The following is a 23,956-nucleotide window of genomic DNA, read 5'->3' on the forward strand; positions in this document are numbered from 1 at the left end:
AAAACCTAGTCTATTAACTCATTCTAAAGGAGCCTCCACGTGCTTAGCATCAAGGGAGTTATGTCAGATTCTCCTGGGATCAGCAGGTTGAAAAGCTCTACAAGCGCGAAAGTTTAATAAGGACTGGATTAAAATATCTGAAAAAAAATATAGTAAATTAGAGTCATAGAAAATCTTGAAAAGATGCTAAGTTTTTAATTTCATTTTTACTTGAACACCAATTAACTTTGCAGTTGAAACCAGTTTCATTTAAAAATGCTTATGAAGCTACATCTGTTTTAAATGGAAGTTATATTCACCACCAGCTATTTCTCAGAAAAAATATAGCTTACTTAAATGGATGTCATCTTAATATATTGTCTATTAAAATTCAACTGCAGGCAGCAAATATCCTATCCCAAACTGTTATTGATTTCCTGGCCCAAAAAAATAAATGTGGTTCTTTTAATTAGGAGATTGTAGGGTCTTAATTTAAGAATGTTGAAATCATAATATGATACACTAAACTTTGGTGTGTATTGGGGTTTGCTTGTTTTACAATTTATGTATGAAATGATTTATTTTCATCTACCTTATAGATAGTTGATTTTTGGAATTTTCCATGAACATGAAGTGTATAAATATTAATCAGCTTCACTCTTACATTGTTTCACTTAGGTTTTTAAAATAAATTAGAGCTAACTTTCACTTCAATTATATTATCTGTTAATTCACTATCCAAGAAGCACTTTCCTTGCACCTTGGCTATAAAACTTATTTCATGAAAGTCTATGTGCAGTTAGCTGCTTACATAACCACATAAACCATTTCTCATGCAAAACTGCTGGAATGGAAGAAGTTGCTGTGGAAAATTTTCCTAACTCTTCCAAATTCTGTTTGTGTTCATTGATTCCAATATTATACGAACCTAAATACAATAGTCAGCTTTGTCTTTTAAAGCTGAAAATCTGTGATGAATTGTCATCTCGATTTTTGTGATTTGATGCTACAAGTTTTAAAAATCATATCTCTGCAAAAAAAAAATTAGTAGATAGTCTTTCATCATGGCTGTCTCTGATAATCCTATAGAAAGTTCTTATTTTTAATATTGATTTAAACTATGAAAATGGGAACCTATGGGAAATCTCTAAATTATCTTATTAAATTAATTTACATCCTAAATCATTTGTCTCATTGTGTCTCAGGCAAGTTGTCTTAAATTTGTTAAGACTATCCTGCGCTCAGCTTAGCTGTCAGGATTTGAAGTGAAAAGTTGCAATTCTCTAGCATATAGGAGGTAATTAAAACCACAAGAGTGGATGAGCTCACCTGGAAAAGAGTGCAGCATCCACAGGAGAGTACAAAGGAGCAGGCAAGGAAGACAAACATAAGAGGAATGGCTGAAGGTTGAGAAGACTCTGAAAAAAGCTAAGAATAGCCAATAAAGAGTTCCGGGGCATAATGAAATTTAACAGAGGAAGCAGTCAAAAGAAATGAGTAGGTCAGTCATGTCATATAAAGCAAAGAAGTCCAGTAATAATAAGATGGACTAGAAGTGTTCATCACCAGTACAGCTCATTAGCGATTTCTTCTGCTGAGACTCCTTAGCCACCTCTCAGGACAGCGAGTATAGGATACTTAGATTATTTTCAGAGAAATTTCAGCTGAACTGGAAAGCTTGAGGAAAGACCTTTCTAAAGAGATGGCTGCCCTTATCTCAGACAATTAAGTGGAAGGAACAGAACGCAGTGAGGAGAGTGGAAGAGATAGGAGACAAGGGGGAAATTGGTAGAGCATTCATTCATTTATCATTCATTCAACTCATTAATTCATTCATTTAACAGATTTTACTGAGAACTTGTAAATACCAGAAACACTCCCAGGTGCTAGGAATCTAGCAATGAATGAAACAGCCAAACATCCCCGTCCTAAATTAGTGTGTAGGGGGTTGGGGAGGGCTTGAGGGGATGACTAGTGGGGACAAACAGGAAAGAAAAAATATGAGATGCCTCTGCTGCCCCTCCTTACATCCTGTCAGCCTTATCCCACCCAGCATAGTCTCACTGTGTACCCCAGGGCTTCTCTGACGGCAGGCCACAGTGCAGGAGTCACAGCTGGAGGTGTGACTCACCCATGTGGGCATCTAATGAGTAATGGAATGAATAAATACTTATCTTGGTACAAACCTCAGTGGCCAACTTTGAGAATCAGTGTCCACTGTCCTCAGATTTTCTATCGTGATGACTTCCATAACACATCTTTCTTTGACTTCTTCTCCTTCCTGTCAATCCCTAATTCCTCACTCCTGCTCTCTACCTACTGATAAGGCCTTTGCCTCTGATTCTGCTTCGGGGTATAAGAGGAAACTCACAAAACACAAGATAAATGTTATATTTATGTCATATATATGTTATATATATCACACATCTCCATAAATGCAACATGTATGTATATTCCAGATAGTGATAAGCACTAGAGAAAAAACAAAATCAAGTAAAGGATATGGGGGTTCTGTGTGTGTGTGTGCGTGTGTGTAAGAGAATGAGAAACAGATTTGAATAAACACTGCCAGGCACATTGGTAAAGTGCTTGCAATTTATGAACTCCTTCAATCTTTTCATCAGTCTTACAGGGAAGATAATATCACACTCATTTTTCAGATGAGAAAACTGAATTACAAAAAGGTCACCTACTTGGCCTACTATCATACTTGTGGCCAGGTTTGCAGTACTATTTGAATCTATGCAGTTTGGCTTCAGAATCCGACTCTTCACGCTTTGTTCCGGGCTCAGCTTTAGTCACCTACACAGCGAGGCCTTTTAAGGTGATTCTTCCCACCTAAGCCTCTTTCTCATCAGCCGCCTCTGAACCCCCAAGCAATGTCCTTCTTAGTGTTTAGTGTGTCACTGATGAAAGATACAACGGAGCCCAGTTCAATGAGAGTAAATCTGATGGAATATAAGCTAATATTTTCAGATGAGTAGCCTTGTGGTGGCCTAAGTTCATCAAAGAATGGTACTTATTTATTCAAACTATATGTGTTCACGAGAGGCATCAGAACACTCATCAAAATATACCGGTGGTTATTACTTCCCTAGTTGTTATTGCTCTAGATGGCCTGTTGATAGAAAGTGAAGAGATAATGTACTCTGACAAAAATGTGTAGTGTGGGGGCACCTGGGAGGCTCAGTGGTTGAGCGTCTGCCTTCGTCAGGTCATGTGGGGTCCGGGGATCGAGTCCCACATCAGGCTCCCTGCATGGAGCCTGCTTCTCCCTCTGCCTGTGTCTCTGCCTCTCTCTCTGTCTCTCATGAATAAATAAATATTTTTTTAAAGTGTGTAGTGTAGACCTTTGCACATTAAACAGTCATCTTGATAATAGTAAAGTAGTCTCATCCTACCTGAGTTCTTACAGTCCATGACAGCTGGAAACTGGCCTAATACTATTAGTTTGTCATTGGTTTTATTAGGAGCTCGCAGGCCAGTATTCTCCATGTTAGTGTACAAATCCCCACAGAACACAGCGTCAGGGCTACTCTGTGAGCATGACGAATCAGGAAAAAAGCAAGGCCATTTTGTAACCATAAACATTGTCCAAACCACCAAAAAATGACCAAATATCCTCCTATCCTGCCTATATGCTACTTCTTCACCAAATACTGCTTTAGCTTCATTCTGCTCTCCATTCCTCCTAAATAAGATAAATGGAAAGACCTAACCATAGAATTACTTCTCTTTTCAATATCTCATGCAGAGCAAACCCCACATCCTTGAACCCTCCCTCAAATCAACTAACACAAGCCCAAAACACATGTGCCCTTCGGATACTCTTTAGCCGGGCAATCCCACAGTCTCCCTTCCTGCAACGAGCAATAACCCAACTTGATCAGCTACAAGTATGTTCTTGATGGTCTTTGACTGGAGGACATTGATATCCTCATATTGTCTGTTCCATGCATTTAATACTCATCTATGTAGTTTCCTTCATGTATCTTGTTTCCCGATTATATTGCTTCTTCTAGGCACTGAAGTCCACTCTCTGAAAGCTTATGTTTGTGTGGTCTTTGTAAATTAATATGAATGACTGACTTTTTTGACTGACCAAATGGTTCACATTTTCTTTTTCTTCTTTAGGAGCCAACTCCTATTTCAGCAATGGAGCTTTCCACTAAACAGGTACTATCATTATGTATTACAATCAGTATTCTGTATTAATTTTGTGTTTCAAATAGATAAACATCTTTATGATTCATCAAATTTTACAGATTTAATAACAAGAGTTCCCAAAAAAAAGAGAAAAGAAAGAACATTCTTACAATAAGCTAGTAGAATGAAAATTAAAGATCATCTTCATCGCCCCATGTTTTTGACACATCTTACATTCCTATAAACATATTTAAGTCATTGTTGTAAATTTTTATTTATAGCATTTCTTTTTTGGGTTACTGTAATATTTTGCTCAATTATGATTTTAATCTATCTTAAAATCAGCAGTGGTGGATATTTCAGATTATAAATAAGTTTATAATTTAATTTGCATGTATAAACAACCTATATTTTATAGGCTATTAAAATTATGCACAGGGCTGTATGTGTTTGGAGGGTCTTGACTCAAAAGTTAATTTTACTTTTTCAGTAGTATTGTGTACCAGAGAAAACATTTAGGTTGGCTGCATATAAAAGGAAAACAGTCACTGCCAAATGATAAGTTATTAAACTCATGAAATCAAAAGTTAAGGGCAGCATGTTAATAGTCTTTGCCTTCATTCACACTGAAAAAGAATGCTTTGGCAAGACACTTAAGAAACACAAATGACTTCTAATTGCTAAATTATATGTACAAAACAAATATAATTTTAACTTCTAATAAATTATCTTTTCCCCATAAATGTTACATATCCTTTCTATTCATGTATCAGTGGTAACTCAAAAAAAAAAAAAAATGAGGATACTGAGTTGTAATTAATTATTAAATAACCTAGCAGAAAAAAGCTAGAATGGGGTAGGAAGCACTTCACTCACTGTTCTGAAAATTTACATACAAAATTGTTAAATATGAAAATCACTTGGCTAATCTTATTCCTGAATTGTTGACGTTTTACCTCTGACCATGTATTAGCCCTTGTACAAGTCACTAAAATACTGTGCCAGTAAAACTCAGTGTATATCCTTTCCACACTTCCATATCAAAATAGATTGATAATCTCCAAGATATTTAGAGAAACTCAGAGTGCAGATATTATTGACCTGATACTGTTATCTTACACTTCATAAGTATGTGTTCACCTGTTCTTGTAATCTAAAAATTGTCAAATGTTGGCAAGGAAATCTGGGGATTTCCAGAATGGCAGCTAGACTGGGATATTCTTTCCCATAATGATTTTTAAAATTATTTATTCATTCTCTGCTTGGCTTCATTGCCAATCTTAATTATATTATGTATACTTTTATGAGATATTTCTTTTTGTTAAAATATTTTGAAGTACTATAAGAATTGCCTATTAAATACACCACATTTCACACGTACAAAATAACACCCAAAAAAACAAAAACAGTTTATCAGTTTAAAATACCATGATATTACCATGAAGAAAATTATTCCTAGCCTTCGTTTTCATTTTTAAAACTGAGGCAGTAGTTTCTCCGACCAGCAGTGTTGCAACTAATTTTCTGGATAAATGGACTCATCGCCTGCTTATGACCCGAAACTTGTTAAGGAGGATAGTGAGGAAAGCCTGTGGTGATGTTAAATTGGGCAGAAAAAGCACATCAGGTTACTTGTTAGGGACTGGATTATGCTCGCTGGTGCCTGCAAGCCTCCCGTATATTTCAGTTAGATGGCATAATTGGTTTTGCAGTTCTTTAATAGTACTACAGAATAATTGTAAAATGAAAACTAGACTTGAGTTTATTTGATTTGGGGCTTTTTATCACACTTGTTCAAATGCTACAATGGCTAAGCTTTGTAAAAGGCACGTGTAAAACGATACTGAAATCCTAAATTAGTCGCTGCTACAAAGCTCCGCCCCCCTCCTACTTCCTGTGGAAATTGCAAATTCATTAACATAATGGCATTGCTGCATGTTTTATCTGGACTTTAAAGATCTAGGCTCATACTGTGAATAAGGAAGTGAAGCCTTAGAAAAATCAGGAGAATGCCTCGAGATGACACAGAGAATTAACACAGCACAGGATTTAGACTGCAGGGATCTCGATGCCTGACGTCGCAGTTTCCCCCCAACACCCAGGACTTGAGTTCAGGTCTACCGCAGCAGCCGGAGTGGGCCGGATTCCCCATCTGATGATCTTTCAAATTAAAAGTAATTTTGTAGTTTTTTAAAAAAAGTAATCTTCCTGGAGGTAGTACAAGGATAGGACAGTTGACGTTGAGCAAAATTATTAAGAAAGGCAAGCTCCGGAACTTTCCCCCTTTCTTCTGATAGGAGGGCAAGCTACGTGGCAGGCAGGTAGTACGGGGCGGGGCGCGCGAGGATCAGAAGCAGGGGACCCCTGCCCCGGACCTAGAGAATAAATGCTAATGTAGGTACTCTGGTGAAGCAAAATCACAAACAGAAGTAAAAAAAAAAAGAAAAAAAAAAAAGAAGTCAAGCTTTCTAAGAACAAGTACATGAAGGTTTGAAAATTACTCCGTGTCTTCTATCTTTTATTTAAATTTTTATCTTTATTGGGATATAAGTGACAGAACCGTCGCGGTGTTCCAGTGGTTTCATGCTTGAAGATACGCTTCTTTGAGTCGGGGTCAGACTTGGATCACGGCCTTTCTAAAGGGCCGTACTACGCGGCGGGCGTTGGCCACAACTGCGCTTGGTCCGGGGTCTCTAAGGCCTCCGAGTCGCGCCCGCGCGGCGCTCTGGGGGGCGGGGCCGGGGCGGGGCCCTAACGCTCGTGTCTCCGCAGCACCAGCTGTACGCGGGCTCGCCCGCCGGCCTGGCCCAGCTGCCGCTGCAGCGCTGCGCCGCCTACGGGAGGGCCTGCGCCGAGTGCTGCCTCGCCCGCGACCCCTACTGCGCCTGGGACGGCGCCGCCTGCTCGCGCTACTTCCCCGCCGCCAAGAGGTACCGCCCGGGGCGCCGTCCGCCCGGTCCACACCCCCTGCCCCGCCCTCCCTGCTCCCCTGCCCCCCTCTCCCCCCTACCCTCCCCCCCACGAAGCACAGGGGCCTTGCCCTCGGGCTCGGAGGGCTCCGATGGGCCCGGGGCCTTTCTGTCTCCGTCCTAAGGGGTCAGAACGATCAGAAAAACACGGTGATCACAGCTGGGCACCAAGCATAATGGGACAGATGGCTCTAGTAGATGACGGAGGGAATCGACACATGACAGGAAGGTCCTTGAAAGGCTACACTGGGAAGTTATAGAGTTTTGTGACCTCACGTTCCACGGGGGCACAGATGAGGGCCAAAGCCACAAAGTCAGAAACCATCTAGACTGGGCCCTGGGCCCTTGGACCAAAATGCTCATTCCGCCCAAAATGTTCTTCTTTTTCTAACCAGCAGCATTGCATCCTGGTTTTAAATTTTAATAAGGGAATTTATGTCCTTGGATGAATGGAATATCTGCAGAGAAAATACCTTTATTTACGTTTAGAGTCTTAGCATACAGGAAGTCATCTATAAAAAATCAAGAACTTTTTCTAGTTTTAGAGATAACCACACTTTTGTATAATGCTGACTAACTAGCATCAAATTCTATCTTTGTTTGACCCAAAATATATATTTATTTGGCCCCTGAAATTTAAAGGCCACTGTATCATCATAGTATGATCTTGCATTTGTACTGTTTGACCTTGAAATATAAAACCACATAATAAAAGATCTATCGATCATTGTATATGTGTTACACTAATGTGTTAAACATATTCTTAATACTTAACATTTTTTGGACATGCTTAAATAAAAATTGCTAAGATATTCCTAGAAGTTATCTAAAATAACATATTTGGATAAAACATAGCTGCAACTTGCTGTCTAGGACATTGAGGGCATCGGGCACAGGCATTTGATGATTTGATAGAATGCCACGTAGGCTACTGTTATCCTATAGGGAACTCTTAGGCACATCCTAAAAGTTGTATACACACCGGGTTTACTTTCACTTCAAAAAATAAAAGCACTTTCTTAATTTGACAAAATATTGATCTCAACACATTCTCTACAGCTCACATATGGCTACCTTTCTCTGTTGGTATTTACCATTTCAGAAACAAGCAATGAAAGATGAGAGTAGTAAACAATATCTTGCTAATACAAATCCAGAGATTAACAGCACGCACATCAACCTATTAAAACATAAAATAGAAATCAGAGTTATCAAGCTCCATTGCGTTTTAGGAGCAATAAAATTTGGTTTATTTTTTTACTATAGTTAATGTTTTACAAGAAGCCATGATGTGGACTCTTTTCATTGCTAGTAAGCTGTTTTCTACATGTGGATCATTTAAGACGTTTAGAAAAAAAATTTAGAGGAAAGGAATAACCTAATGTCTACTTAAATCTTTTGATTACATGCTTCAGATAACATTGGCTGTAGTGTTAAATCTCGTACAACTTAAATCTGTCATAGATAATCAGTCCATATACATTAGTATTACACATAAGTGTACTATTAGCTTATTCTATTTAATAAATACAATTTTCTTAGGCCTTCAACATTTAGAATTGAAATAACCGTCTGTATTATTCCATGTACCATCTAATTTTGCTGAAGTTTAAATCTGAAGCAAAAATTTAGTTTGGAGATAATGTGTTACTGAGTAAAGAAACCATGGATAGTTTAATAAATAGCAATATGCAGTTTTTATAGTAATAGAATTAAATTACTCAAAGTTGAACTTTTATGGTTCCTAATATCATTTAGGATCTAGGTTCTTTTAATATCAAAAAACAAAATTCATGTTTGAATTAAAAATGAGTACCATTTCCTTTCCACGTGAAAATATATAACATTACCTAATTTAGCAATGATTTGTTCAGATTTTAAGCTGTTTTTATAAGAAAGAAGATGAAAATAAGATCATAGCTACATCTATAATAAGTTAAAAAGTTATATATTATATATTTGAAATATGTTTGTTGCATACCTACAATTCCAGAATGAAGGAATCATCATTAACACATTTTTGTTGTGCCTTGAAGATTTTACTTAACCCAATTTCATGTGTCTTTGAGAAGGACATTTAGAGGCCTCACAGTTTATATATTCTTTGTGATGACTTTTTTCAAAAACTTAAATGGCAGTAAAAAATGCCTTCCCAAATGCTTTGTGGTTCGTGTTTCACAAGTTCCTTGTTGGCTCAATTTTGAAATGTGCAACATCTGTTTGATAGTCTTACCAATTCTACAAATAGAAATCTATAAATACTTTAGTCTTCTAAATTTATGAATACAGTAACAATTTCCATGTTTGCAAATCTCCATGGCCTTTGTGAGAACTCTTTTCAGGGATGGTAACTGACTTTGCAGCAAGACAATATTCATTGACATTGACACAGAAAACAGTTGGGCAAGTGTCCCCAATCTTTTTCATTCTGTTACATGTAGCCAATCTCCATTTTTAGCCTCTTTCTCAAACTACACATCCTCCTTACACCAAAAAGGCTAGAGACAACCTCATTCATCCCAGTGAACCGCTAACTGTGTGGAAAGAAGGCACCAGAATGTATTACAACTAACACGATCTGAGCAGCAGTATGTAAGAGAAATTTATTTAGATTTTTATAGCAAATTTGACTTTTCTCTTAGAAGTGAGTCCTTCTCTCTCACCTTCTGACAAAAGGCAGACTTCTCCACAATATTTGTTATTGCGCTTCTCCTTTTATTCATTTCACAGGTAAATTGGTTTGCAGTCATAGCCATGTGATCATGAAAGAAATGTTTTCTTTAAAAAAGTTGATATAGTAACCAAAAAGGAAAATTAAAAAGTCACTTAAAAATAGATTTCATAGAATTAGTACCTTTAAGTTTAACAAGAGTCTATTTAAGGAATTACGTATAAGTATTAAGAGAAAGAAATCATGTAAATTTTAATTATCAAGCTTAGTCTCTCATTCGTGATCAGAAAGAAATTTAATTCAGGTTATTGAAGAAATGGGTTGCCATTCTATATTTTGTGCTTTTTCCTCAGAATTTAAGATGTTAAGAATTTTAGAGTTTCTAGATGTTAGATTCTTATTGATTGACATCCAGTTACACATAAATCATGAATCTTCTGTTACTACTTTGAAAGACTTGACTGCATTGTTAGTACCTTTGTATACTCTTTTGCATTTTGATCCTCTGGAGACTGATCCTACAGGTGTAAAGAGCTTTAAAAAAATTCTGAAGTCACTTATAGATGCATCTCTTCCTATGAGCTCCTAGTGTCTTTGATTTTTGATTCTTCTCTATGCTTTGTGACACATTACCAAGAAGGAATAAGGATGCAATAATACCTTTTAAATGTAATTGTTTTAGACGCACAAGACGACAAGACATTAGAAATGGAGACCCGCTGACTCACTGTTCAGACTTACAACACCATGGTAAGTTGCAACGCTTTCATCTTTCAACCTGCTGGTACCAGGATAAATCATAAGCAATAGTGTGTACCCACACATGTGCATGCAGGGCACATACCTGTATATGTACCCATTCCTTAACAATATTTAAGGAAATGCAACTGAAGAGAAAGGAAATCTAGAAGAAGGAAAATTTTAAAGAATACTAAGTGGGGAATTATATTTTATTATTGCGGATATGAAAAATTCAAGTTTTAGTCCCTTACAAGACTTGAATTTCAATTTTCTCATATTAACAAAAAGAAGCCAGGTTTAATTGCGTGCTTTCATATATAGTAGCAACCTGAGAACAACAGGCATCAGAAATATTCATTTAAAAATATTAAAGAAGAAAATGCAGTCTTAACATAAGCCATGCAAATTATTTATTGATATGCTGATGATACAGACCTATTGTATTGTTATTGGGTATCCTAGTCAAGTAGAAGATAATCCTGATATCTTCACATTGATTTACTGGTAGGATATTCCTTTGAATTGGGGATTTTGGATTGTTTCATTTTATGCTTCCTAAAAGATATCAAGTCCTATTTAATGTCCAGCATTAAATGCTGTAATATCAACCAAACTTCCTTTAAAATGCAGTAAAATTGTAGTATATTTCACTTCCCCCCACGTCAACCCTTTACAAAAACAATAATAAGGCTATGCCTCCCTCTGCTGGGAAAACTTATCAATGACATCACTGCTTATGAACAATTTGTAGTTAAAAATAGCTGAAATGTAAAATGTAAATATTTTACATGTAATTGAATGTAATCATCCTGTTAACTTTTTTGGTGCCTTTTACATTAATCTGAAAAGACAGTATAATGTTTTTTATCAGTCAACTTGGATTTGATCCACTAATTCTGTGTATACAATATTCCCATTTCATGAATGTTAAGACAACACTGCACAAAAAACACCTCCACATGCATTCCAAAACCTAGTTACCTTCTGAAGGTCAGATCCGCCTGTTGTGTATGCTATACTTGGCTGGTATGTGATTCGCAAATACTTACAGGGTTGTCTGGGGGAAGCCAATACCATGAGAGGTTGCCACAAATCGAGCCTATATTTGGGGTCCATTTTGCTTGCAAAATTTCTTGCCAAAGACTTTATTGTCTGTTACTCTTATTACAAAGAAAAAAGATATCACTAAATTTGAGCAAATGCTCAATGATTTTTTTGTCTTTGTACAGATAGGGTACATAATTGACATATCCTCCTTAAATTTTTCAAACAGTATTTCAGTTGGACAACAAAACATTAACTAGTCTTGCATTAATCTATTTCACGTAAAAATATTGAATTATGATCAGCACCATTTGTTAATTTATCACATTAAAGAATCTTTTTGCTTAAATATGGAGAAGCTAATGATAATAACTGCAAGTACAAGAAACAAGACAATGTAACTAGAGCTCATTTCTGATCAGACCTCAGTCTCCATATCAATATAGAATTTATTATTTTAAATATTTTAACTCTTATATTTCTATAGTTATAACACATGCAATATCTTAATATTATAGATATTTAATAAACGTTTATTAAATGAATAATCTAAATATTTGAAGCTATAGCATCACTATTTACTTTGTGGGTTTTGGTTTTCAGTAGAGAATTGAACTAAATATCTATTATTTAATGTTAAAACGACTTAAGTCATATGTTGCTATTAACACCATCATATTTAAAAATAGATCTCTTTTAAGAAACATCTTTATTGACCAATCAACTAATAAAAAACGATTATGTACTACAACACATAGGATACTATGCTATGTTTTAAAGATTGCTGGAGAATTACTGAGAGGTACATCCATTTGTTGAATAATCTAGTTCCTTCATAGACCCATTTGGTATTTTTTTCAAAATGATATATGTGCTAGAATTATGGGCATATACGGGTGTGTGTGTGTGTATGTGTGTGTGTGCGTGTATGTGTATATATACACGCACACACATACATACACACAAAGAAAAGCTGACTGAAGGCATTCTTTTTAAGTGAGACTGTGTATAAATAAATGTTGACTGTTGAGTGAATGGCCTTTGGAAAGTACTTCAGAATTTAAAGTTCTATTTTGATGAAGTTAGAGTGAGGAAAGCTTGTAAAACCTGGGAATGTAGAATTGCTCAGCTATAGAAAGGTGAACATTAATCATTTTTTTCTCTTGATAGTCAAAATAGTATACTAAGGAAAAGGAATAGCTCTGGTTTAGTGTTAGTCGGTGTGTGTGTTTGTGCATGTGTATATTTGTGTGTAAGCATTGCTTCATAGATGGATGGGATAGAGGAAATGATAAAATAGTCCCAAGAAGTTCTGCAGAAATAAAACATTCCCTTTTTAAAGGCCTCTTTATTCCTTGTCTGCTTGTATTACTAATTCACCAAACATAAAAACTGTATACCATAGATTACAATAAATTTCAAATGTTTGGAAACTAAGTCAGGCATTCCCATATGGCCAAGCTGAATCTTACCGTTAGATCTTAGAATAGGTGATGTCTATTTTTGGAAGTAAAATGGGCAAAACCCCAGAGCCCAGCCCTGTTAAATCATGTATGTTGTCTTGCTAGTGTCACATCTCACATTGAATAAAATATTTGTGCTCATATGGAAACATACAAAGATATGAGATATTTTCCCAGAAAGCTGCTAAGCAACTTGAAGCCAAATTATACACTTCAGGACAATCAGTTCCAGCTGTAATGGTAAACATATTCTGTAACACTCTATATTTTACATATCCTGAGGTTTTAATAGAGAGACTATATAAAATAACTCAGCATTAAGGTGGAAGAAATTTCACTCTCGATGCAACCTTTAACACACACTCAGCTCTTTGCTCCCTCTTGTGTAAAGGCAGCGCACTAATGGTGAGCTCGGGCCTAGGTGTAATTTAGAAATCCAGCTCTCCTTCCCCTTAATCTGGCATAGTCTCTTCCATTGCTGGTGGCTATTCACCTAGGGAAATTTAGTATAAAACCCTAAATATATATGTGTTGGCAGATCTTCTTGTCTTCTCGCTCACACCTCATACAGAATGCTAAAGAGAAACTTCAGGTTGTTTGCATTCTGTTCCCTTCCCTAAAATAACTTGTGCACCAAATTGGAGCTTGTCTGACTTTGCCTCCGAGAGCATGAGTGGCTGAGTCAATTTACCTTTTCCCCTTCTTTACTATGAGTTGCATTCTGATCTACATGTCCAGAAAGGAACAAATCATAAATGACAACATTTAAAAACATTAACATCATCTTAGATTTTTCAATCTTTGAAATATTTTACGCCCTAACTTTAGTTCAATACCATCATTAAATTTCATTTCATGGTGGTTCTCTTGGCTGTTCTACATACAAGCATTTCCCTTCTAGCATCCTACAGTAAAATATCCACAGAACTCAACCTTCTTAATTATCTCTGCAACTGGCTCATCTCAATTTATGTCTTGGTTGGCATCAGCATTGTTCCAGAATTTCATAAAATATCTTTGGCAGTGTCATCTCTGTGGTCTGCAGAGCTGTAAATTTAGTATTTTGTAGCAATGCTAATCTGGTCTGTGTTTTAGCTTATTTTATATACATAGAAATTCCAACTGAATCTGAGCATTTAGCCTCTAGAGAAGCCTCAAAGTTTGATGGATGAGCATGATGTCAGGTCCTAAAAAAAACCCTGACTTTAATAAATTATCAAATAGTATCAAGTCTAAGACGTCACTGAATATAAGATGCACCATTTTTTAAGGACTGCTAAGAAAGAAAAACTGCCCAAGATGAATAATCTAATAGTGGTGCCAGCATCAAGCCAGCTTACAGTGTTTCAGAATTAGCACAAGAAGGAAGTAAACTCCCATGCCGAAGAGAGCAAGGACGTTTACCTGGTTCACCTATAATCATGGGTGGTGGAAAAGGAGGAAAACCACTTCTTGAATCACAGGGTGCTATTCACAAATGTTTACTTTCTGAATTCACACCAACAGTGTGGACCAAATACCTCAGACAAAACTTTAATTTAAAGAGGTGTCAGGTTAGGAGAGTCACATGTGTCTGGCAAAAGTAAAAACAAACTCTTTTTAGAAGAAAGAACTTGAACTCTGGTCAAGAACAACTGTAAGACATGCTGTTATCAGAGATGTTGAAATATACAAGTGCATATTCTAGGAAGAAATTATTACAGTATTGCCCTATTGCCCTCTGTAATTAGGCAAATCCAGTCATTGATGGCATAGGTACACAAGACATGCTCACACAGACACACCTGAATAGGAAGAGGCTTGACAGAGTTTGTGCTTTCATTGTTCCTTACTAAAGTTTTTAAATATGTCATAAGAGATCGCCCAATTGTTCATACACCCATAATTTAACTGTTGTAAATGTAAAGTTTTTAAAGCATGCTGTATTTTTTTTTAAGATTTTATTTGTTCATGAAAGACACAGATACAGGCAGAGGGAGAAGCAGGCTCCAGGCAGGGAGCCCGATGTGGGACTCGATCCCGAGACCAAGGATCACACCCTGAGCCAGGGGCAGGTGCTCAACCGCTGAGCCACCCAGGCATCCCAAGCATGCTGTATTTTTTAAATTCCAAATATAAGGGAAATATATTAAAATACAAGATGGTATTTTCATTATTGTTTATGGAAGGTTTCTGCTTCAGTAAATGGGTGTTTTCCATCTACTATATCTCTTGGGAAGAAGTAAATTAAAGTCTATGTTTCCTGATGTTTAAATGTAAAAATTCCTATTTCACTCTGCCATATAGATTATATATGCTTTCTTGGTAAAACATATGCTATAAGATCATGAAAATAAAACATATCAGATATTCAATATAGACTAAATAAATACGTTAGTAGATATCTTCATATTGGTTGTGCTTTTTATGTAATTGAATTTCAGTCTGCCTTTTACCAAGAAGCACTGCAGCCTCCCCCACACAGGTATCAGGTGCAGAAGTAAATGCAACTATTTAAATGGCTTCATTGTTAACCTCATAACAATTTCATTTCCATATTTTAAATTAATAAATTTCTAAATATTAAGATACTAGTGACCACCTCTAATACAATAAATTACCAATGAAATTAAAATACCCTGGTCATATCTATCCACGTGTTTATCCATCTACCTATCTGTATGCTGACAAGAACATTTTAAGCAAGCATACATAGGAATCTGTGGATTCGAGAAAGATAGGAAACTACTTGAATTGTAAAATTTTACATGCTACCTTCTGTTTGGTAATTATTTCCCAGCACCAGAGACAGATCTTAATTTAGGAAATAAAACAAGGTAGTTTAAAATCTATTTTAGCAAGTTGATAAATTAAAAGTTTAAAATTTTCTCTAAGGTTTCATAATCGAGTCTTTTTTTGTACTTGACAGATGCACTAAGCACATGGACTTTAATACATACATACATATGCATGCATGCAAACTCACATTCAATTAGTTTGTAATAGTTGGTACAAGCGTCATATCAAAATTGGAGAAATAACATACTAAGATTATATTGATAAACAGAATTCCTGTTATATAGCTTGGTGTATTTATGCATATAAACAAATATAGTATATATATACATATATATAGATAAAGAATTTGTTTTCAGCATACTATAATGTATGAGATTATTAAATCAATTGTTAGTCTTCTTAATTATGTGGTCCAAAAATATACATGAACATTAGGGATGAGTGAAATTTTTTGTCTTCAATTTTATTTATTTTTAGGTATTTTATGTCTTCCCAAGACTTACTAATTCATAAAATGCCTTTTTAGCTACTACTGCTTAAAGAGGGATTGTTCCTTCATTTGAAATCAAATTAGATTCTTTGCTATTGACAAATCACTATTTATATTCCTGGAGAAAAATATCTGGAATCCAGTAAGGAAAAACTAAGTAATGATGTTTATATCAAGAAATGCATATTTGCAGTCTTCTGTGTCACCTAGAGCTTGTGGGCAACATTTCCTTTCTTCCTTTGAATGGCCTTTAACACTGGATGTTATTGAGAAAAAAATTTACAGTGTAAAATATTAAAATTGCAATTTGATGAAAACAACTGGAATTCGATTTCTCTTTATGTAGTTCAGTAACTATTTGTTAAGTATTTAAAATAATGTGCAACCATTTCCCCCTACTCCAAATTAACTTTTATTATTATATTCATTATTTATGAAATTCAAGTTTAAAATCACTTTCAGGGGGAGAACATCAAAAATGGTAACAGAAATCAAATAGTTGATTAAATACTTGGTTTACTACCGCACCCATCTCTATTATCTTTCTACATGACATCACATTCTTACATTATTAACATTTCAATCCTGGGAGACATTTATGGGGTTAAAATAGAGAGGGAAATAAATGGAAAGCTGAAATGTGATGCCTTCTGTTTCTGCCTTATTGGAAGAGAATCAAATACTAAATAAGGCCTTTAGCAACATGATATTTCTGGCCAAATGATGGATATCATGACTTTTTGTTGTTACAAAAGGAAGCAATTTATTTAACTTCTTTCTTTCCTCCCATTCTTTCTGGTTTATTAGCCTCATTTCATTTCCATAAATTATCCCACTAAAGGAGGAAATGATTAATTGAAGATTGCTTCCTTAAAAACATTATTTCTTGTCATTAACAACTGCGACATATTGTAACATTGTGTTATTCAAACACACTGTGGTGCTTTTAAAATAAATTTAATGTTTGTTGCTCTCAATTATTTTGCTCTAACTATTCAGTTCAACTCATGAGAATTCATTATGCCAATTTAACAACTAACTCTACCCTTCTTGTCTACTGGTAATTTTCATGACAAAAGTTTCTATTCAAAACAGTTGCTTTCTAAATGCGAAATGTATTTTAAAATAGATTAAAATGAGATTGCTTTCTTTCTGGAAATCTACAGATTACCCATTGGCATAGACATCCCCTAGACTCGTCTACTCGGTGTCCCTGGAGAGTGTATTCATATGATTAATCTCTTTCTCTTACTATCCCATATTTGGAATTCTTGATTTTGGCGTATACTTGATTAGTTACCATCTTCTCCCGCCATATCTCAAATCAACTCTTGTAACATCACAAAACAACAAATTAAGAAGATTCGAAGTGTCTACATTTGCCAGTGTGGTTTTAATAGCACATTCAGTCATCAGGGTTACAAACCCTATGCCCTTTTTAACTGATTAAACTTTTAACCATTTCTTTTATGTAATTATGATAACTCCATGTCCTGAGGATGTTAGAGTTACATGAGATTTCAGCTTTTAAATGCAGGGTAAATAGTTACCCTGGATTTTCCATCCAGCAAACATCAGCTAAGGATTTGTGGCTACCTAGTGCCAGGATCATAAAACATATGCCATGGAGGAAGACAACCAGGTGAATAAATGATCGTAACAAATAAGATATCATGTGCTCCGAAACTATATGTAAACAGATTATTAGGAAGCATAGAAAAGGAAATACTTTATTTGATGGTGGTCAGAGAGTAAGATTGATATTGGGAAGCAGTTTGTCTTATTGTGGATTGTCCTACTACGGATTCTCAGTAAAGGATTTTAAGTTTTGAATTAACAGTTGAAACTATTACAAGAACACCCCTAACAATAATAGCACCTCACATATTTATGATTTCCTGTGTCTAGGCATTATACTATTATTTTTATGTAGATACATTCTAATAAGAAAAAAGATACTAAAAAGGGTTATAACAATTTTATGTTGCCCAAAATCGTTAGGTGACCTGATAATAGATTTCAGATGACGTGTAATTGTTTGATTAAAAAAAGGATAAGATAAAGATAGCAATAATGTCACACAGACAAAGCAGGTCAACAGCAGGAACAACAGCAGGCACACAGGGAGAGCATATTCACCATGAAGGTTTAAGGATAGAATGTAAATTTATCTAACGAGTTTTTTCAGCCAGTGGTGTTGAGGGGGAAAAACTGATCCACAGATGAGGCACAAAGTTAATTCTTTTTTTAAAAAAATCAATTTTTCAGGGTACCTGAGCAGCTCAGTCAGTAGAGCATGTGACTCTTGATATCAGGGTTCTGAGTTCAAGCCCAACTTTGGATGAGGTCAATTTTTCAAGAGAATCTCAATAATTCGTAAAATTAACACCACAGAAAAAAATCTCCCAAGATGAATATCGAGAAAATAGTGCAAGGCAGTGGACACCATGCTGGACAACATTTTGACATAAACACAGTGAGCAAGTCCATAGAGCTTTGCTTATGCGCTTCCTCAACACAGATCAGAAAGACCCCACCCAGCACAATTCACAAAAGTCAATTATGGGAATAACCCAATGTGTTCCATGGAAACTCTCAGAACAATTAGTTTATTTTTTTAAAGACTTTATTTATTTATTTGAGAGGAAGTGTGAGTGAGAGAGAAAGAGAACATGGGGGTGGGGGAGGGAAGGAGAAGCAGACTCCTTGCCAAGCAGGGAGCCCAGAGTAGCGCTCGATACCAGGACCCTGGGATCTTGACCTGAGCTGAAGGCAGACACTTAACCGACTCAGCCACCCAGGTGCTCCTCGGATCAATTAGTTTATCCAGAGGGAGATTTTAGATTATACTTACCCTGAATATGCAAACTTTTCAGAAAATTTCTAATTGTCAGTGTTTTCTTAGTTGAGCTTTTGATTTACATTGGATAATTGTAAATCCAATAGTAGATTGTCTGAAAAATATTTAGAGGATAGCCATATTGTGCTACCATTTCAATGCAGAGCTATTTGCTTTAATAAAGTCAAAATGATAGTATGTTTGATATCCTAAGAAAATTTTTGAAAATCTGTTAAGAAAGTAATAATCAAAATATTGTTTCTGTTTTTAGTTTTTTTTTAATAGAAACAGAGACAAAGATTAAGGGGCAAAGGGAATAAAAGAAGGAGAAAAAAAGAAAAACACAGTATTCTTGGAATTCTGATGGCAGTTGGGGTAGAAGGATTAGGAAAGGGAATGGATATTTATTGAGTGCCTTCTATCATTCTAAAATATTTATTGGGTATCTGTTTATAAGAGTTCAGGTATTGGGAAATCAACCAAAAAATGTTTATAGATTGTTATATCTGCGAGCCCAAATATATGAATGCTTGCCTGATGCAAATTTAAATGAAAATGCTGGCCCTACATTAAAAGTTGCTGGTGATAGAAACATTCTGCTGCAGAGGAATTAACAGAAACTACTGTATTCAGTGGAAATTTAGTTTTTGCAATTATTACTGATGGCAGCAGAATCTAACAAACATAAAATAAGAGAATTCCAAACCAAAGGAAGACAGTAGTACCTACGCATACGGACTATGATTTATAGTTACTATGGCAGGACTTATAACTTCACTGCTTACTAACTAGAATACTTTCTTTTGCTTTTTTTATTTGGTCAAAAGAGAGAAAGAAAGGCCTACTGAAAGGGAGAAGGAGTTCTAAAGGTATTGCTGAGCATAGTTATCAAGGCAAAGTAAAGACACCTGGTCCACGAACTAAACTCACCAGTTGTGCTTCTTATCTCATGCAGGTGGAAAAGTAGCTTAATGTCATGTTTCTAGAAGAACTCAGTGAACTATTGCTATATTCAACTAAAAACAACTTGGTATAAATTCTTGATTAAATCAAATGCCATCTTATATTAGATTCTACTATAAGTAGCAGATGAAATGTTTTTTTAAACATAAGAAAATATTTATTATTAAGGGAACTTTTGGGCTCCTGGGTGGCTCAGTCAGTTAAGTGTCTGACTCCTGATTTTGGCTCAGGTCATGATTTCAGGGTCGCAGGATTGAGCACTGGGTGGGGACCCTGCCTAAGATCCTCTCTGTCTCCCTCTGCTCCTCTTCCCCACTTTCACGCGCTCTCTCTCTCTCTCTTAAAAAAAAAAATGAGAGAGCTTTTATTTTAATTGTTACACACTGAGAAACAGTTGCTGTCACCAGGGGAGACCTTGAAAAACTAAAAGCTGAACAGATTTCTCAGGATTTTAAGAAAGGTTACCGAAAACTCTATGGAACAGTTAGAATGATTAAATTAATTGAGAAGAAGACAACTTTGTGAGTTTTTTTAAATGCACCTAATTGATATTACATTTATACTAAACTCTATTACACTTTCATATTATACAAGGTACATCGATCTTCCTTACTATGTGTCAACTAATGCACTGAAGGACTTAAGCAGAGCTCTGTGTTTGCAAGGAAGAATTTACTTCAGATAAAAATACCTTCAGATTTTTACAGACATCTGTAGTAACTTAGATTAAGTTACTTAGTAATTTAGACAAGCCAGCTATTATCACAAAGTTTTAGAGGAAGAATAGGCCTGGATAATCCAGAAAGATACTGGTGGATCAGCATGTTCTTTGCTTCTAAATCTAATGGATTTTTTGCTGTTGTCATGCTGTCATAGTCTATGATTCAGTAATAGGTAGAGAGTAAATGAAAAGTCTCTAAAAGTAAAATTAAATTTTATTTACTTTTTAAAATTTTATTGAAGAACACGTAACATGAGATCCACTCTCTTAGGTTTGTAAGTGCACAATGCACTATCATGCACTCTAGCACACTGCTGTACCGTGGGGCTGAAGATCTACTCATCTTGCAGAACGGAAACTTCATACCCGTTGAATCAGCACCTACCCATTTCCCTTTCTCTCTGGTCCCTGGCAACCGCTCTGCTACCATCTGCTTCTAGGAGTTCAGCTATTTTAGATGTTTTATGTAAGTGGGATCAGCATACACTTCTTGTTCTTCGGTGACTGGCCTATTTCACTTAGCATTTCCCAAGGTTCATCTGTGTTGCTACCTATTGAAGATTTCCTTCTTCTTCTTCTTTTTTTTTTTTTTAAAAGGCTGAATAATATTCCAAGTAAAAGGATTTGTAAATCAGAGTCCAAAGTATCACAATTAGGGGGGAAAAAAAGATGTATCCAGTGACCTCTGTGACAAGGTATCCTAAATATGGTATCATAGGAGATTTCCTAGCCTGCATTAGGCAGAGAGATTGAATTCACCTCTATCCGGGGAAACAGAAACCCTGCAAACTAACACAGCAACATGTGTCAGATCTATTCATTCAGTGATAGAATAATAATTTCAGAGGAAATATAAACACACTACCATATTCAGTGTAGATACTAACCGACAAAGATATAGCTCCATTATAAAAAAAAAAAATGTGAATTGGAATCCATTAAATGCTGTTCCTTTACATTTCAGTCATTTCCTTTTTCCAGGGTATCAATCTGGTAAATAAGAAGGGACAGATACTTCCCAACTTTAGAAGAGTTTCATTTCACACTTTAGAGTGATAGGAAAGGAAGCACTGAAGTCGACCTCCCGGCAGATAGCAAAGGGAGGCAGAATGAGAGTAGGGGCGGGGGATGAAGCCGAATGCAGGGATTAGGTAAAAACAGGACTTTGGAAAGCTTTAAACCTAGTGACAGCAAATAATATTGTCTCTGACAGACAAAAGTCCTCGGTTGATTAGAAAGAGAGTAAAATTGTCAAAGTGATGCCAAAAAAGAGGGGGAACATTTTTTTTTAATTAAAAGTCTAGCTGAGTTTGAAGAAGAGAGCAAAAAATTTTCATCTGTCTACACTGTCAGCCCTCCATGCATGTGAAAATATATTTATTATTTTCTAAATTAATTTAATGAGTTCCAGATTGTACAGGATGTCATAATGGAAACAGGATTATGCAAGATAATAAGGGATTTTTTTTTCTCTCTCTAAATGAGTTTTACCTAGACTCCCTGTGTCCTACTTTTGATCTTAACTGTGTTTCATTTACCACATTGAAGGAGGTTACATAAAGGGTAAAATAATAGAAACTTAATCAGGAAACAGGTTTTCTCATTGCTACACTCTATTATATACTCTTGCCATATTCTTTAGTGTAATTCTTGAAAATAATAAAAGATGTATCATTTTAAAATAAGGACAATTGAAACCACATTGCTTTCTAATTGTGCATCTTTCTGCTGAGCCATCCCAAACATTTCACACCGATTGATCTTCAGAACAATCTTGTAGATTATTTAAGGGCTGTTGGTGGGGAGTATAAACTTCCTGAACTCTACCTTCTGTAAAATACTAGATAAATATTAATGGCTGGTGCATTTAATTTTACAGATGAAAAACAAACATAAAGTGGCAAAATAATTTCTCAGAAACAGATTCATGTTTCCAAAAGTTCAAATAACTTTCCTGCTAAGGAATAGTACAACATGAACTGGCCCCATTAGTCAGAGCATAGAGTTTTACGGCTAAAATAATGTCTTGGAAAGTATTACCGTGGCATATAAAGATGTATAGTCATACTGCACACATGACTGCTTCTGTTAATGTAATGCTATTTTCTGGTAGACAAATCTCTGCATATGCTTTATATAACTTATACCAAAGCAATTAGTCTATTAAGGCAGGCACTCGAGTTCTGAAACCCTACGTCTGTGACATTTCTGCCATCCTAAATCAATTTGGAAAAGACTCCCAACTTGGCAACAAATTTATCTTCTGAATTTCCACATAAATACTTTGGAAAGTTGAGTTTACTTCTCTAACGTTTCCTCATTTCATTTCCTCATCACCGGCCAGATAATCACCACAGCCACAGCCTTGAAGAAAGAATCATCTATGGAGTAGAAAATAGTAGCACGTTCCTGGAATGCAGTCCAAAATCACAGCGAGCTCTGGTCTATTGGCAATTCCAGAGGCGAAATGAAGAGCGAAAAGAAGAGGTATAGGAATGAAATAGACTGGACTATTTCTATCTAACATGTACTGTTAAGTGACCCCAACATGGTTGACTTGAGGGTGAAAAAATACCGTGAATCTTTATCTTTTTCTTAACCCATCAATAGCCCATTCATTAAACAAGCATTCACTGAAGGCTTATCATATGACAGGGTTTTGTGCTAGGAGCTGGAGAAGCAAAAGTGAACTGATAAGAATTTTGTTCCAGAAGCCATTTGGGATTTATTTGAGAGTCTTCTTTCTCCCCGTAGTTACCTACGAAACAATATATTATCTATATTTGTGCACACAAAATCAAATCCTCTGCTAATTTTAACTTTTGTTCACTTAATTCTGCTATCCAAACATGTTTTCTTTTCTCTGTTAACTTCCTCCTCAAAAGGGGAGGGAAGGTTTGGGAAGAGAAGTAGGATATACAGGATGAAGATTCTGGGCTGCCATTCTGATAGGAACTATGCATGTAGCATCAGACAGATCTTCCTCCTTAGTGTATTCATTTATTACTGTGTAAAATTAAAGAAATGTGCACAGAAAATCTCAATACTCTGAGACTTTAAAGCTTTTTAAAAGTATTAAATAACCAGATTATGGAGGTGATTTGTAAATGTATTCTGTGCAGATATTGCACAAACATAATCTGAATATAAAT

General features: G+C 35.7%; 1 protein-coding gene across 17 annotated transcripts in view; it reads left to right on the plus strand.

Annotated features, from left to right (window-relative positions):
* Positions 1-23,956, plus strand: part of SEMA3A (semaphorin 3A) — a 454,397-nt gene that overhangs the window by 426,329 nt on the left and 4,112 nt on the right. For all 17 annotated transcript variants that reach the window (XM_072791326.1, XM_072791328.1, XM_072791327.1 and 14 more), the window contains 4 exons: positions 4,114-4,155; positions 6,898-7,055; positions 10,448-10,515; positions 23,149-23,291. In XM_072791326.1, coding sequence (XP_072647427.1) covers positions 4,114-4,155; positions 6,898-7,055; positions 10,448-10,515; positions 23,149-23,291 — 411 coding nt within the window. The remainder of the gene's footprint in view (positions 1-4,113; positions 4,156-6,897; positions 7,056-10,447; positions 10,516-23,148; positions 23,292-23,956) is intronic.

This window comes from Canis lupus, chromosome 21, assembly GCF_048164855.1.
Source record: "Canis lupus baileyi chromosome 21, mCanLup2.hap1, whole genome shotgun sequence".
NCBI lineage: Eukaryota > Metazoa > Chordata > Mammalia > Carnivora > Canidae > Canis > Canis lupus.